The sequence below is a fragment of the Staurois parvus genome, unplaced genomic scaffold (genome assembly GCF_062004578.1).
Source record: "Staurois parvus isolate SC_StPar_1 unplaced genomic scaffold, SC_StPar_1.0 ptg001202l, whole genome shotgun sequence".
NCBI classification, from domain to species: Eukaryota; Metazoa; Chordata; class Amphibia; order Anura; family Ranidae; genus Staurois; species Staurois parvus.
Window position 1 is genome coordinate 673437 of NW_028318998.1, and position 16140 is coordinate 689576.

Sequence of the window (16140 nt, forward strand, 5' to 3'; positions counted from 1 at the left end):
GGTGCGCAAAATCACATGTACATGATTTTGCTGTTCCGGGTAGGGGGCGTGCCATTTGCGGCCTCAGCTGTCAATCACCGGGTCCCGGCTGGTGATTACTCGCCGGCGCCCGTAGATTGCTGACCATCTCTGACGGGGGAGATATGCACCGAAACTCTGAATGGGGCTGGGAGTCAGTGTGGGGGGATGGGGGTTCTACAGAGGATTAGGGGGACTTTGCAGATAACATGGTGGCCCTGTAAGGGATTAGGTTGCAGGGGGGAAATGGGGGTAACTGTGGGGGATAGGATCTCTGAAAGCAGGCTGGGGGCCCAATACATTTTTCCAAAACCTTTATTTTTCAAACAGTATTAAAAAAAAGTTTATACTCAACACAATAAACACGCATTGAAACTCTGGATGGGGCTGGGTGTAAGTGTTGTGGGGTGGGATTCTTGAGGGGGTTAGGGGACTTTGCAGCAGACTTGGTGGCCCTGATGTTTCTGGGGGAAAATGGGGGCAACTGTGTGGGATGTGGTCTATGGAGGGGGCTGGGGGTTTTGCAGGGGCACTGTGGGAGACTGGAGACTCTTCAGCAAGCTAGGGGGCACTGCAGGGGGCTGGGAGGGATGCTATGGGAGGTTGGTAGGCGTGTTGGGGATGTGAGCTCTTATGGGGGTTTAGGGGCACTGTAGACCACTATGGGAAGTTAGGAAGTACTATGGTAGGTTGGGGACACTAAGGGGGACTGGAGGCTCTGCAGCAAGCTAGGGGACACTGCAAGGCAGGGGGCACTGCAAGGGGCTGGGGGAGGTTTGCTGTGGGAGGTTGGTAGGCGTGTTGGGGATGTGTGCTCTTAAGGGGGTTTGGGGGCACTGCAGACCACTATAGGAAGTACTATGGTAGGTTGGGGACACTAAGGGGGACTGGAGGCTCTGCAGAAAGCTAGGGGACACTGCAGGGGGCTGGGGATGCTGTAGGAGGTTGGTAGGCAGTGTTGGGAATGAGGGCTCTTAAGGGGGTTTGTGGGGGCACTGCAGACCACTATAGGAAGTTAGGAAGTACTATGGTAGGTTGGGGACACTAAGGGGGACTGGAGGCTCTGCAGAAAGCTAGGGGACACTGCAAGGCAGGGAGCACTGCAAGGGGCTGGGGGGATGCTATAGGAGGTTGGTAGGCGTGTTGGGGATGTGGGCTCTTAAGGGGGTTTGGGGGCACTGCAGACCACTATAGGAAGTTAGGAAGTACTATGGTAGGTTAGGGACACTAAGGGGGACTGGAGGCTCTGCAGAAAGCTAGGGGACACTGCAGGGGGCTGGGGATGCTGTAGGAGGTTGGTAGGCAGTGTTAGGAATGAGGGCTCTTAAGGGGGTTTGTGGGGGCACTGCAGACCACTATAGGAAGTTAGGAAGTACTATGGTAGGTTGGGGACACTAAGGGGGACTGGAGGCTCTGCAGCAAGATAGGGGACACTGCAAGGTAGGGGGCACTGCAAGGGACTGGGGGAGTATGCTGTGGGAGGTTGGTAGGCAGTGTTGGGAACGTGGGCTCTTAAGGGGGTTTGGGGGCACTGCAGACCACTATAGGAAGTACTATGATAGGTTGGGGACACCAAGGGGGACTGGAGGCTCTTCAGCAAGCTAGGGGGCACTGCAAGGGGCTGGGGGAGTATGCTGTGGGAGGTTGGTAGGCAGTGTTGGGAACGTGGGCTCTTAAGGGGGTTTGGGGGCACTGCAGACCACTATAGGAAGTACTATGATAGGTTGGGGACACTAAGGGGGACTGGAGGCTCTTCAGCAAGCTAGGGGGTACTGTGGGGGCTGGGGATGCTGTGGGAGGTTGGTAGGCAGTGTTGGGAATGAGGACTCTTAAGGGGGTTTGGGGGCACTGCAGACCGCTATGGGAAGGTAGGAAGTATTATGGTAGGTTGGGTACAATATGGGGGACTTGAGGCTCTGCAGAAAGCTAGGGGACACTGCAAGGTAGGGGTACTGCAAGGGGCTGGGGGAGTATGCTGTGGGAGGTTGGTAGGCAGTGTTGGGAACGTGGGCTCTTAAGGGGGTTTGGGGGCACTGCAGACCACTATAGGAAGTTAGGAAGTACTATGATAGGTTGGGGACACTAAGGGGGACTGGAGGCTCTTCAGCAAGCTAGGGGGCACTGCGGGGGGCTGGGGATGCTGTGGGAGGTTGGTAGGCAGTGTTGGGAATGAGGACTCTTAAGGGGGTTTGGGGGCACTGCAGGCCGCTATGGGAAGGTAGGAAGTATTATGGTAGGTTGGGTACAATATGGGGGACTTGAGGCTCTGCAGAAAGCTAGGGGACACTGCAAGGGGCTGGGATGCTGTGGGAGGTTGGTAGGCAGTGTTGGGAACGTGGGCTCTTACGGGGGTTTTGGGGCACTGCAGACCACTATGGGAAGTTAGGAAGTACTATGGGAGGTTGGGGACACTATGGGGGACTTGAGGCTCTTCAGCAAGCTAGGGGACATGGCAGTGTTGAGGGTTCCTAAGGGGGCCTGTGGGCCACTATGGGAGATGGAGAGCACTGTGAGAGGTTAGATGATCTGCACCTGGCTGTAGACCCAGAAGGAGGGACGCCATGGCTTGGCTCCGTGGTTGAGAACCACTGCTGTAGAGCATAGCAGGGGGCGTGTTTGACTCAGACTCTAAACCAAAGTACTATCAGAAATGATGTTTATCCTTCCACCAGGTTATTTATTTGGAGGTGAACCCTAAAATGGACACGTGACCATCTACTGTAGAGGGACCCCGAGGGACTTTGCCAAGAGAGCAGCACAATCTCAGCATTCACAAAAAAGAAAAGAAAAGTGTCATATCCATCCATGGTGACTCTCCAGCTTCATTCTACTGGATGACGGTCATAGGACTGCACAGCAACAGATCTGCATCTACAAAAACCAAAGACTAAAGGTGGACATAAACCACAATCACCGCACTGCATCTTCAAAATGGTCATACACTGTACAATTTAATTGAGAGTAACCAAGACTTTGTAAAACAAAAAAAAAGGACCTAACTATACAAAATTATTCAGTTTGTATCCAATCAGGCAGGCCTTTATATGGCTAAATATGACAGGTGCACTTTAAAGTACAAATGTTGGCTCTATACACTGACCTTTAAAGTGTCACTAAACCCCCAACAGTACAATCAGTCTGTAGATGCAGAAAAGCATGCTTGTTATACTCACTGTGGAACCTAAGGGGTTAATCCTCTGCATTGTGTAAAAAGGCTGTTTGATCCTGTCTTCTCTGATCCTCCCCTTCTTCCAGTGTCCCCCTCTTATCTCCTGATAAGACATATCGAGCGGCTCAGTTTGGTGTGCTAGAGAGGCTTTTATTTTTTTTTTACATGGGAGAGTGCATGTGATCAGCACAGGGCCAATCAGCACTGTCCAGACATAGGTCAGGGATTCCGCATCCTTCTAGAGCAAAATAAAAACACCTCCTACAAGCTTTACCCAGTGCTCTGCTGGACCCTGATAGAAGTCACAAAACTGCTATATATTGCTGATGAGAAATGCTATTTAGCCGTTTATATTTACTAAAATAATTGCATTTCCATGTTCTGTGTACTGTAGGAGACCAGCTATAGTGAATGCAGAGTCCGGGGAGACTAGATATAGTGAATACAGGGTCCAGATATAGTGAATGCAGGGTCCGGGGGGGGGACCAGATATAGTGAATGCAGGGTCCGGGAAAAGCGGATATAGTGAATGCAGGGTCCGGGGAGACCGGATATACTGAATGCAGGGTCCGGGGAGAGCAGATATAGTGAATGCTGGATCCAGTGGGACCGGATATAGTGAATGCGGGGTCCGGGGAGACCGGATATAGTGAATGCGGGTTCCGGGGAGACCGGATATAGTGAATGCGGGATCCAGTGGGACCGGATATAGTGAATGCGGGATCCAGTGGGACCGGATATAGTGAATGCGGGTTCCGGGGAGACCGGATATAGTGAATGCGGGGTCCGGGGAGACCGGATATAGTGAATGCGGGGTCCGGGGAGACCGGATATTGTGAATGCGGGGTCCGGGGAGACCGGATATAGTGAATGCGGGGTCCGGGGAGACCGGATATAGTGAATGCGGGGTCCGGGGAGACCGGATATAGTGAATGCGGGGTCCGGGGAGACCGGATATAGTGAATGCGGGTTCCGGGGAGACCGGATATAGTGAATGCGGGTTCCGGGGAGACCGGATATAGTGAATGCGGGGTCCGGGGAGACCGGATATAGTGAATGCAGGGTCCGGGGAGAGCGGATATAGTGAATGCGGGGTCCGGGGAGAGCGGATATAGTGAATGCGGGGTCCGGGGTTTAGTAACACTTTAAATACTCCCGCACCTACTGCCCCCCATCTGGCTGCATACAATTAAGTAAGATGACATTTTAGTTTTTTTTTGTTGCTTGATTTTCTATGCCGTTACATGAACACAAAGCCCTGATCCTTCTGTGTAACATTCAGGGACAACAATGGGGTGGAATTCTCTGGCTTCCACTGCTCTAGGTTTTGTCGTGGGGGGAGGGACAAATCACATAGAGAAGGTCGGGGCAGAATAGAGCCTAAAAACGTGAACCACTTACCCTGTCGGGGGATTACCCCCCCCCCCCCCCCTCCTCCTGACCAGACCATTTTTTTGTGATACAGCGCTGCATTACTTTTTCTGACAATTGCGCGGTCATGCTGCACCCAAATGAAATTTACATCCTTTTTTCCAACAAATGGAGCTTTCTTTTGGTGGTATTTGATCACCTCTGGGGGTTTTATTTTTTGCTAAACAAGAATTTTGGGGAAAAAAAAAAAAAAAAGGTGTTTCTGTTATAAAGTTTTGTAAATAAGTAATTTTCTCCTTCACTGATGGGCACTGATAGGCGGCACTGATGGGCATTGATAGGTGGCACTGGTTCAACTGATGGGCACTGATTGCCAGCACTGATGGGGCTACACTGATCACAAGGACACCAGTGCCCTGATGATCAGTGTAGATGTCCCCCTGCAAAATGCTGCTTACTGACTCTTCTCAGTGTGAGGAGTGGACTGCCAATAACTGGCATTTCCTATTTACCTGGTGATTGGCCACAGCTGGTCCCATGGTAAAAGCAGCTGTGATTGGCCTGTTTCAGTATAGTCACAATATGTAATGATTACATGTCTTTATACACCGCGCACGGTGGGGAGGGGGGTGGTCCTGGGAGGAAGTCCATGGATGCCCTCCTAGAACTAGCCGACTGCGATGTAGCTGTCTTTTAGCTATAGCATGGTCGGGAACTGGTTAATGGGGGTGGCACCAATGGAATCCATTCTCAAGAGTAGAGACTATTGTACATATGTGTCTCCTTCTCTCTCTGTAATAGCCTCCTGTGTTCACAATGCAGCTGCTTGGCACAGGACCCGGAAGCTAGTGGAGATCAGTCTCTTAGGAGTCCTTTGGAGAAGAAAGGCAGACAGAGCAGTCAGATGTGAAGTTTAATGGCACCGCTCTGAAGCCAGATAGGCAAGATAGATCACCCCCGCCTCTGTGACCAAGACCCTGATGGGTGGGGCGAAACGCGTCCGTGGTGTGTCTAGCACAATGCTGAGGCCCCTCTACACATTCGCGCTGCTGGTCCTGAGCAGTGTCCACTTCCCCTTATCTCATACAGAGCAGTCATGTCACATTTCAGTTATAGAGAAGGAAGGAAAGAAAGAAAGAAAGAAAGAAAAAAAGAAAAAAAGAAAAAAAGGAAAGAAAGAAAGAAAAAAAAAAGAAAAAAAGGAAAGAAAGAAAGAAAAAAAAAAGAAAAAAGGAAAGAAAGAAAAAAAAAAAGAAAAAAAGGAAAGAAAGAAAGAAAAAAAAGAAAAAAAGGAAAGAAAGAAAGAAAAAAAAAAGAAAAAAAAGGAAAGAAAGAAAGAAAGAAAGAAAAAAAGAAAAAAAGAAAAAAAGGAAAGAAAGAAAGAAAAAAAAAAGAAAAAAGGAAAGAAAGAAAGAAAAAAAAAAGAAAAAAGGAAAGAAAGAAAGAAAAAAAAAAAGAAAAAAAGGAAAGAAAGAAAGAAAAAAAAAAGAAAAAAAGGAAAGAAAGAAAGAAAAAAAAAAGAAAAAAGGAAAGAAAGAAAGAAAAAAAAAAAGAAAAAAAGGAAAGAAAGAAAGAAAAAAAAAAAAGAAAAAAAGGAAAGAAAGAAAGAAAAAAAAAAAGAAAAAAAGGAAAGAAAGAAAGAAAAAGAAAAAAAGGAAAGAAAGAAAAAAGAAAAAAAGGAAAGAAAGAAAAAAGAAAAAAAGGAAAGAAAGAAAAAAGAAAAGAAAGAAAAAAGAAAAAAAGGAAAGAAAGAAAAATGGAAAGAAAAAGAGAAAGAAAAAAAGGAAGGAAGAAAGGAAAGAAAGGAAAAGAAAAAGAGAAGAAAAGAAAGGAAAGAGAAAAAGGAAAAAGAAAAGGAAAAAGTTTGATCAAGCTATTGGTTTTACTGGGCTGGTATTTGTCTGCACCCACCACTGCAAGTGACACCCTATGGCAACATAAACCACGGCAACCCAAGAAGAAAAAGCACCAGGCTCCTGGCATAGCATAGACCAGGGGTCTCCAAACTTTATAAACAAGGGGCCAGTTTACAGTCCTTCAGTGGGGCCTAACCATGGCCATCGGGAGTAGAAAATGTCCTGGCATCAGTGGGAGTAAACAATGCCCCATCTTTGGTGTCAGTGAGAGGAATTTTGCCCCAACGATGATGTCATTGGGAGGAATTGTGCCCCATCATTGGTGTCATTGGTAGGTATCCCTTCGTTGGTGTTGGTGAACGAAATAGTGCCCCAGGGGCCAGATAAAAACAGGTATAGGGCCATATCCAGCCCCAGGGCCACTGTTTGGAGACCACTGGCATAGACAATGGTGATCACAGAGCACAAAAGGGGAGCTAAAAGGCCCCTATAGAGAAGTGCAGGACCTCTACCCAAGTAATGATGCCAGTCCACTCTGCATTGCTGCTTCTTATTTTGACCCTGGCTTTGGATTTCAACACACATTGCTCCCACCTGAAAGTAGAGGAAACCAAAACCTAGTGATCCATGCTGAGGACCGGAGAAGGGAAGCACTGCTGTGGAGCATGAAGAAAAGGAAGACAAACTCTCTCAATGTAGCTGCAAAATTAATTTGTTGTATTGTTGTCATATAACTCCGTAAAAAAAAAAAAGTTTATTACTCAAACGGCAGAGATTTACTAAGACTGGAGCACTCAGAATCTGGTGCAGCTGTACATGGGAGCCAATCAGCTTCTAACTTCAGCTTGTTCAATTAAAGTGTTACTAAACCCACAACAGTACAATCAGTCTGTAGATGCAGTAAAGCGTGCTTGTTATACTCACTGTGGAACCTAAGGGGTTAATCCTCTGCATTGTGTAAAAAGGCTGTTTGATCCTGTCTTCTCTGATCCTCCCCTTCTCCCAGTGTCCCCCTCTTATGTGGAGACACTGCACATGCTCAGTTTGGTGTGCACTGCTAGAGAGCTTTTTTCTTGCAAGAGTGCATGTGATCAGCATAGGGCCAATCAGCACAGTGCAGACAGAGGTCAGGGGTTCTGCATCCTCCTAGAGCAGAAAGAACAATCCTTCTATAAGCTTTAACCAGTGCTCTACTGGACAATGATAGAAGTCACAAGACTGCTCTAACTAGTGATGGGAAAAGGCATTTAGCAGTTTATATTTACTAAAATAATTGCATTTCCATGTTCTGTGTACTGTGGGAGACCAGATATAGTGAATGCAGGGTCCGGGGAGAGCGGATATAGTGAATGCAGGGTCCGGGGAGAGCGGATATAGTGAATGCAGGGTCCGGGGAGAGCGGATATAGTGAATGCAGGGTCCGGGGAGAGCGGATATAGTGAATGCAGGGTCCGGGGAGAGCGGATATAGTGAATGCAGGGTCCGGGGAGAGCGGATATAGTGAATGCAGGGTCCGGGGAGAGCGGATATAGTGAATGCAGGGTCCGGGGAGAGCGGATATAGTGAATGCAGGGTCCGGGGAGAGCGGATATAGTGAATGCAGGGTCCGGGGAGACTGGATATAGTGAATGCGGGGTCCGGGGAGACCAGATATAGTGAATGCAGGGTCCGGGGAGACCAGATATAGTGAATGCAGGGTCCGGGGAGAGCGGATATAGTGAATGCAGGGTCCGGGGAGAGCGGATATAGTGAATGCAGGGTCCGGGGAGAGCGGATATAGTGAATGCAGGGTCCGGGGAGAGCGGATATAGTGAATGCAGGGTCCGGGGAGAGCGGATATAGTGAATGCAGGATCCGGGGAGACCAGATATAGTGAATGCTGAGTCCAGGGTTTGGTAACACTTTCATCTTTGACAATGAAATCTGAAAGCTGATTGGTTTCTATGCAGAGCTGCACCAGATTTTGCACCACGCAGTTTTAGTAAATCACCTCAAATGGCTGCCAATGTAATCAATATGTGGACAGGTTTCTGACATCAGGGCAGTGTCGCCCTTCCAAATAAATATTACCAATGCAAGACAGCTTTCCCTTGAACATTCTTCATCCTCTCTATGAAAGTCCTAAAGCAAGAGTTGGCGTTTAAGTCCAAAGCAAGTCCCTAAAGGCTGTCCATGTGTGTTAATACCAGAAGGACTTCCTGTGCCTTCTGCTCTCTTCGATGCCCATTTTCTCCAGAATCTCCTCCTGAAATGTTTTCAGTGATGGGACGTAGGTCTTCTCTAAAGCGTCTTCCACAGAGGTGTCTTTGGGGCCATCTAGAGGAAAGCAGAAAGAAAAGATGGTGAAAGAGAGACATCTAATGGAGAGTTAGAGGTACTGCAGCCTCCTGCAATGCACTGGTAGAATTGTGACCTCTACTGGCGGGATGGAGGGAGCGCAGGTAAGAGGGAATAGTGACCCCAGCAAAGCTTTGTGCATGCAAAGTAATAGCTTTGCAGGGGTCACTGTGGGCACCAGGGTGTGACAGCTTGCGGCTTCACCGCCTTGGTTGGCCTGAGACCTGTGAAAATCCAGGAGACTGCTGGAGCAAGGAGGGGGCCGAATTTCCAGCTCACTGTGCCGAAAGTGGGAGCCGGTACCTGTCAAAACCAGATACCCGCTCCCCCCCAAAAGGTGCCAAATATGGCAGTGGAGGGGGAGGTGGCGAATAAGCGGAGCTTCCACTTTAACAAAAAAAAAAAAAAAAGTATTAAAAATGCCAGTCAACAGTAAATAGTTTGCGAGGGACAAGTATAGATCTATACTCAGACAAAAGAATCATACAAAAAAAACCCAACCCTCCTCCCACAAAAAGACCAAAACAAACAAAAAAAAAAAAACGGGGGGGGGGGGGAAAACAAAAAAAAAACACCCCCCCAAAAAAAATCAAAACAAAATAAATAATAAAAAAAAATGTAAAAAAAATGGCAGTCAACAGTGAATAGTTTGCGTGTGACAAGCAAAGATCTATACTCAGACAAAAAAAAAAAAACCCAACCCCTCCCCCCCCCCCCAAAAAAAAGAAAAACCATCATACAAGAAAAAAAAAAAAAACAACCCCCCCCCCAAAAAAAAAAACAAAGAAAAACATCCTACAAAAAAAACCCCCAACCCCCCCAAAAAAAATCAAAACAAAATAAATAATAAGAAAAAAAAATAAAAAATGCCAGTCAACAGTAAATAGTTTGCCTGTGACAAGCAAAGGTCTATACTCAGACAAAAAAAAAAAAAAAAAAAACCCTCCCCAAAAAAAACAAAAAGAAAAACCATCATACAAAAAAGAAAAAAAAAACCCACCCCCCCAAAAAAACAAAATGAATAATAAAAAAGTAAAAAAAAATGCCAGTCAACAGTAAATAGTTTACGTAGGACAAGCAAAGATCTATACTCGGACCAAAAAAAAACACCCCCCTCCAAAAATAAAAAATGGCAGACGTGATGGACCACTCTGCCTTTTTCTGCCGTTTCTACACTCCCTCCCCCCCCCCCAGCAGTCTTCTATACAGACATGGGCCTCACCTTTCCACTGCTCCGGGATGATCCCGTCTCGTCTCTGGTACATGGGTTTGGGGATGATGCGGCCCGTTCTCAGCGACACTCTCACCCGCTCCCCCTCCTCTGTGTACCGCCATTCTGTCTCGGTGGGTTTCCTGGAGGACAAGCTCCGGTCAGTGACAAGCAGCAACGTCTTCCTTCACCTTCATCACACAACTATGGGGGCACCATAGGAGAGGAGGTCAGGGAGTCTATGGCCGGCACAGATGTTCACCGATCAGCCATAACTTTATGACCACCCTCCTAACACGGAGTAGGTCCCCCTTTCTGCCACCAAAGCAGGTCTGACCCACCGAGGAGTGGACTCCACGAGACCTCTGAAGGTGAGATGTGGTATCCAGCACCTAGGGATTTTATTTCCCCCCTTAGAGAATAGGTAACCCCTCCCCCCCTTGTCTATGCCCCATACCCCCGACCCGCCGTCCTTTGGTTCCACCCCCCCGACCTGCCGTCCTTTGGATCCACCCCCCGACCCACCTAGCAGTGCCGTTCTTCCTAGACAATACAGAGCTAAGTATCATGTTAAGGTGATAAGTAATTTTTATGGAATTTGTGAACGATAAGTCGGTAAGATAGATCCCCTGCAGCCGGCAGCAATAGATCCTTCGGCAGCAACACCCAATCACCAGATCCCAGCCGGAGATTCCCCGAACCGATGATTATCGGCCGGGCTGAGAGGGGAGAGACCTGTATCTAAACAACACAGGTCTCTCTCCTACCAGCTAGGACATGCTGCTGTCTATTTCAGCAGCACGTCTCCCTAGTAAAACAGCACACAGTTAACCCTTTGATTGCCCCTCACATTAACCCCTTCCTGCCCAGTGCCATTAGTACAGTGTCAGTGCTTTTTATTAACACTGATCACTGTATTGGTGTCACCGATGATGTCAGTGACACCAAGTCAGTTCCCCCCCAGTGTCAGAATGCCTGCTGCAGTCCCACTATAAGTCGCTGATCGCCACCATTACTAGTAAAAATTTAAACTAAAATAAAAAATCCCGTTATCTATACCGCCATTTGTAGACGCTATAACTTTCACGTAAACCAATTAATTTACACGTATTGGGATTTTCTTTTAGCAAAGACACGGAGCAGAATACATTTTGGCCTAAATGTATGACCAAATTTTTTTTTTACTGGACATGTTTAATAGCAAAAAGTAGAAAATATAGTTTTTTTCACAAAATTGTCGGTCTTTTTCTTTTATAGCGCAAAAAAAAAAAATTGCACAGGCGATCAAATACCACTGAAAGAAAGCTCAATTCGTGGGGAAAAAAAAAGGACGTAAATTTTAATTGGGTGCAGCGTTGCATGACCGCGCAATTGCCAGTTAAAGTGACGCAGCACCGTAAAGCAAAAAATGGCCTGGTCAGGAGGGGGGGGGGGGGGAATCCTCTGGAGAGCGAGTGATTAAAAAAGAAATAGAAAAATAGTCCGTGGCACAGTAACGCTGATGTGTTTCAGTCTACAAAACAGACTTTATAGAAAAATATTTTTTTTAAAATATTCCATGGCACAGTAATTCTGACGCATTTCAGTCTACAAAACAGACCTTAGTCATAGAAAAAAAATAGAAACATTTTCCATGGCAAAGTAAATCTGGCATCTTTCAGTCTACAAAAAAATATTCCATGGCTCAGTAACACCGACATCGTCATAGAATAAGGGCTGTTTTTTTAGACTGGAACGCATCAGCATTACTGTGCCATGGAACATTCTTCAATTTTTTTTTTTCTATGACGAGGTCTGTTTTGTAGACTGAAACACATCAGCATTACTGTGCCACGGACTATTTTTCTATATATATTTTTTTTCTATGTATAAATAAGGTCTGTTTTTGAGACTAAAATGCGCCAGCTTTACTGCGCCATGGAAAAAGTTTTAATTTTTTTTTTCTATGACTAAGGTCTGTTTTGTAGACATATATATATATATATATATATATATATATATATATATATATATATATATATATATATATATATATATATATAATTAATAAAATTTATATATATATTTTTATATATATTTTCTACACTGTTTGGGTATCAGTTTGAGTGTAAGCAGCTAATAGATAGGGGTCCATTACAGCACAGGAGGGATTCTAATATCAAACCACTGTTTTGTAGATTGAAACATCAGCGTTACTGTGCCATGGAATATTTTTCTATATTTTCTTTTAATGAATAAAGTCTGTTTTGGAGACTGAAACATCAGCGTTACTGTGCCATGGACTAATTTTTTATATATATTTTTTTTATATATAAATAAGGTCTGTTTTTGAGACTAAAACGCGCCAGTGTTACTGTGCCATGGAACATTCTTCAATTTTTTTTTTTCTATGACGAGGTCTGTTTTGTAGACTGAAACACATCAGCATTACTGTGCCACGGACTATTTTTCTATATATATATTTTTTCTATGTATAAATAAGGTCTGTTTTTGAGACTAAAACACGCCAGTGTTACTGTGCCATGGAACATTCTTCAATTTTTTTTTCTATGACTAAGGTCTGTTTTGTAGACTGAAACGAAACAACATTATTGTGCCATGGACTATTTTTCTTTTTTTTTTTTTTTTTTTTAATAAATAAGGTCTGTTTTTTTTTTATTTTTAGACAAAAACGTGCCAGTGTTACTTTGCCATGTAATATTTATCTAATTTTTTTCTATGAATAAAGTCTGTTTTGTAGACAAACATCGGCGTTACTGTGCCATGGACCGTTTTCCTACATATATATATATATATATTTTTTTTTTTGTTGTTTTTTTGTTTTTTTTAATGAATAAAGTCTGTTTTGTGGACTGAAACGCATCAGCGTTATTGTGCTATGGACTATTTTTCTATATTTTTTTTTATGAATAAGGTCTGTTTTTTTAGACTAAAACACGCCAGTGTTACTGTGCCATGGAACATTCTTCAATTTTTTTTTTTCTATGACTAAGGTCCGTTTTGTAGACTGAAATATATATATATATATATATATATATATATATATATATATATATATATATATATATATATATATATATATATATATATATATATATATATATATATATATATATATTTTTTTTTTTTTTTTTTTTTTTCTTTTAAATAAGGTCTGATTTTTTTTTAGACTAAAACGCGCCAGTGTTACTTTGCCATGGAATATATATCTAACTTTTTCTATGAATAAAGTCTGTTTTGTAGACTGAAACGCATCAGCATTACTGTGCCATGGACTATTTTTACTTATTAATACAATAAAGAAGATTTCTCCGTATTCGCCTGTTCTGACACTTTTTGGATAGGACAGGGTGACATCATTGCCTTTAGGAACATGTATATGTGTTGCGATTTATCAACCTTTTTTTTTTTTCCCCAGTCGTGGCACCAAACAAGCCATGTGCTTGTTGACCAGCAGACGCAACATTTGGAGGGAACGTCCCAAGTCTTTTGACGAAGGACTACACACAGTAGGAAATGATCCCAGAGGGAACTTACCTGTCTGTGGGATCCACTAGCGACACGTGATTTACCAGGAGAGGGGCCTCGCTCGGTATGTAGATCCCGTTGAAGCCCCCAAACTTTCCAACGTAACGGTAGTGCTGAAGAGCGAAAAAAAAGTGTTTTTAAACATTAAAAGTGTCTGATGATCCTGGCAAAAAAATCAAATACTCGCCCAACGTCCTGTGCGGTCTGCCTCTGTGGCGTGTTCTCGGTTAGTCTAGGAGGGTCATGTGATTTCCGGAAACACACAGCAGTCCTTTTAACATGATTTCCTATGGGACAGGTTCACATCTCTGCACTTTCAACCCGTGTGGTTTTTTTGGAAAGGGTCAGGGACTTTTTAAAAAAAAAAAGAAAACACTCTCTTGCACACATGGCAGTGCGCGGATGAACGAGGACTTCGCGCCTCACCAAAGGGGACCAAAGTTTTAAATGGCTAACAAGTCAGATCCCATCACATACTGATGACTTACTGTGTTCAGATTTTGCACCACAACCCAGTTCCGAGGACGAATGACTTGTGTCACCGTTCCCTGCTTCCCAGCATCCTTGCCTGTGAGGACTTCAACCTTGGAGGAAAGAAGAAACCCACAATAAAGTTTAGCTTCACTCGATGGCAAGGAAACACCCGACCAAAAGCCACGTTTTTTTATTATTATATTAATAATAAACAAAGAAAAATATATAAAATAATAATTATTAAGAAATGACCAATACACACAACCATCAACAACCCCATGAACCACCACCACCACCAAAAGACAACCACCACCACCGAAACACAACAACCACCACCGAAACACAACCACCACCACCGAAACACAACCACCACCACCGAAACACAACTACCACCACCGAAACACAACTACCACCACCGAAACACAACCACCATCGAGACACAACCACCACCACTAAAACACAGCCACCACCAAAAGACCACCTCCACCACCGAAACACAACCACCTCCACCACCACCACTAGACCACCACCAAAAGACCACCACAACCACCACCACCACCAAAAGACCACCACCACCACCAAAAGACCACCACCACCACCAAAAGACCACCACCAAAAGACCACCACCGAAACACAACCACCTCCACCACCGAAACACAACCACCTCCACCACCAAAAGACAACCACCACCAAAAGACAACCACCACCTCCACCACCGAAACACAACCACCTCCACCACCAAACCACCACAAGACCACCACCACCATCAAAACACAACCACCACCATCAAAACACAACCACCACCATCAAAACACAACCACCACCATCAAAACACAACCACCACCATCAAAACACAACTACCACCACCAAAACACAATCACCATCACCACCAAAGACGATATGTAGAACTCCACTATATGTACATCTATGATTAGACAATGGGAGATCTACTATCCGTTCAACAACTTGGTCCCGATCATTTCATATCCACTCACCACATCACCTCGAAAATACTTCCATTCCTCCTTGCTGATGGGCTCCACCCATACTCTAGGTCTTCTCTTGCCTGGCGGGTTCCTCCTTTTAGCGGCTTGGGTAGACGGTCGGCTGGTGCCAAACCGGTACAGATGATGTAACTTGACCACCTTGGAGGCCATCGCTACGAGACCAGTGAGATGCATGTCTGAAAATAAAATTAGGCATATTAAAATTCTCAAAGCATAATAGGTGCAGAGAAAAGTCGGGTGACCATTTCAGGACCTTTTCTTGACATACCCACTTGCTATGCACTGCTATGTCCTCAGAGATCCATCTCCTTGGCAAGTTGCACAGTGATCAGACCCATACACCAATCAGCCATAACATCATGATGACCCACCTAGCATTACGTAGGTCCCCCTTCTGCAGCCCCTTTGACTGCCAAAGCAGCCCTGACCCACTGAGGCATGGACTCTACTAGACCTCTGAAGGTATGCTGTGGTATCTGCCGCCAAGCTGTCAGCAGCAGATCCTTTAAGTCCAGTAAGCTGTGAGGTCTCCATGGATCGGACTTGTTTTTCCAGCACATTCCACAGATGTTTAACTGGATTGAGATCTGTAGGACTTGAAGGCCAAGTCAACACCTCAAACTCATTGTTGTGTTCCTCAAACCATTCTTGAACCATTTTTACAGTGCGGCAGGGCGCATTATCCTGCTGAAAGTAGCCAATGCCATCGGGGAATACAGTTTCCATGAAGGGGCGTACTTGGTCACCAACGTTTAGGTAGGGGGTACACGTCTTCTGAAAAGCAGGGCGCAGGAGAGGGGCCCCTGAAAAGCAGGGCGCAGGAGAGGGGCCCCTGAAAAGCAGGGCGCAGGAGAGGGGCCCCTGAAAAGCAGGGCGCAGGAGAGGGGCCCCTGAGAAGCAGGGCGCAGAAGAGGGGCCCCTGAGAAGCAGGGCGCAGTAGATGGGCCCCTGAGAAGCAGGGCGCAGTAGAGGGGCCCCTGAGAAGCAGGGCGCAGTAGAGGGGCCCCTGAGAAGCAGGGCGCAGTAGAGGGGCCCCTGAGAAGCAGGGCGCAGTAGAGGGGCCCCTGAGAAGCAGGGCGCAGTAGAGGGGCTCCTGAGAAGCAGGGCACAGAAGAGGGGCCCCCTGAGAAGCAGGATCCAGAAGAGGGGCCCGAGTAGCAGGGCATAGAA

At 45.6% G+C, this 16140-nt stretch overlaps 1 protein-coding gene across 1 annotated transcript; it reads right to left on the reverse strand.

Annotated features, from left to right (window-relative positions):
• Positions 1–7108: 7108 nt before the first annotated feature.
• On the reverse strand, positions 7109–15167 carry MRPL24 (mitochondrial ribosomal protein L24). Its single transcript, XM_089660106.1, has 5 exons — positions 14959–15167; positions 13978–14073; positions 13499–13602; positions 9974–10104; positions 7109–8730 (listed from the first exon to the last, which is right to left on the reverse strand). Exons 1-5 carry the CDS (start codon positions 15142–15144, stop codon positions 8594–8596), a joined length of 654 nt encoding a protein of 217 aa, XP_089516232.1. The 5' UTR covers positions 15145–15167; the 3' UTR covers positions 7109–8593.
• Between the last annotated feature and the right edge of the window lie 973 nt (positions 15168–16140).

Excerpts from the sequence above, each read along its gene's own strand:
- MRPL24 (XM_089660106.1), bottom strand. The coding sequence starts at position 15,144 with ATGCATCTCACTGGTCTCGTAGCGATGGCCTCCAAGGTGGTCAAGTTA. Across the intron at positions 14,074-14,958 it reads AGTATTTTCGAGGTGATGTG|GTTGAAGTCCTCACAGGCAA; the intron begins GTGAGTGGATAT and ends CTTTCCTCCAAG. Across the intron at positions 13,603-13,977 it reads TGGTGCAAAATCTGAACACA|CACTACCGTTACGTTGGAAA; the intron begins GTAAGTCATCAG and ends TTCGCTCTTCAG.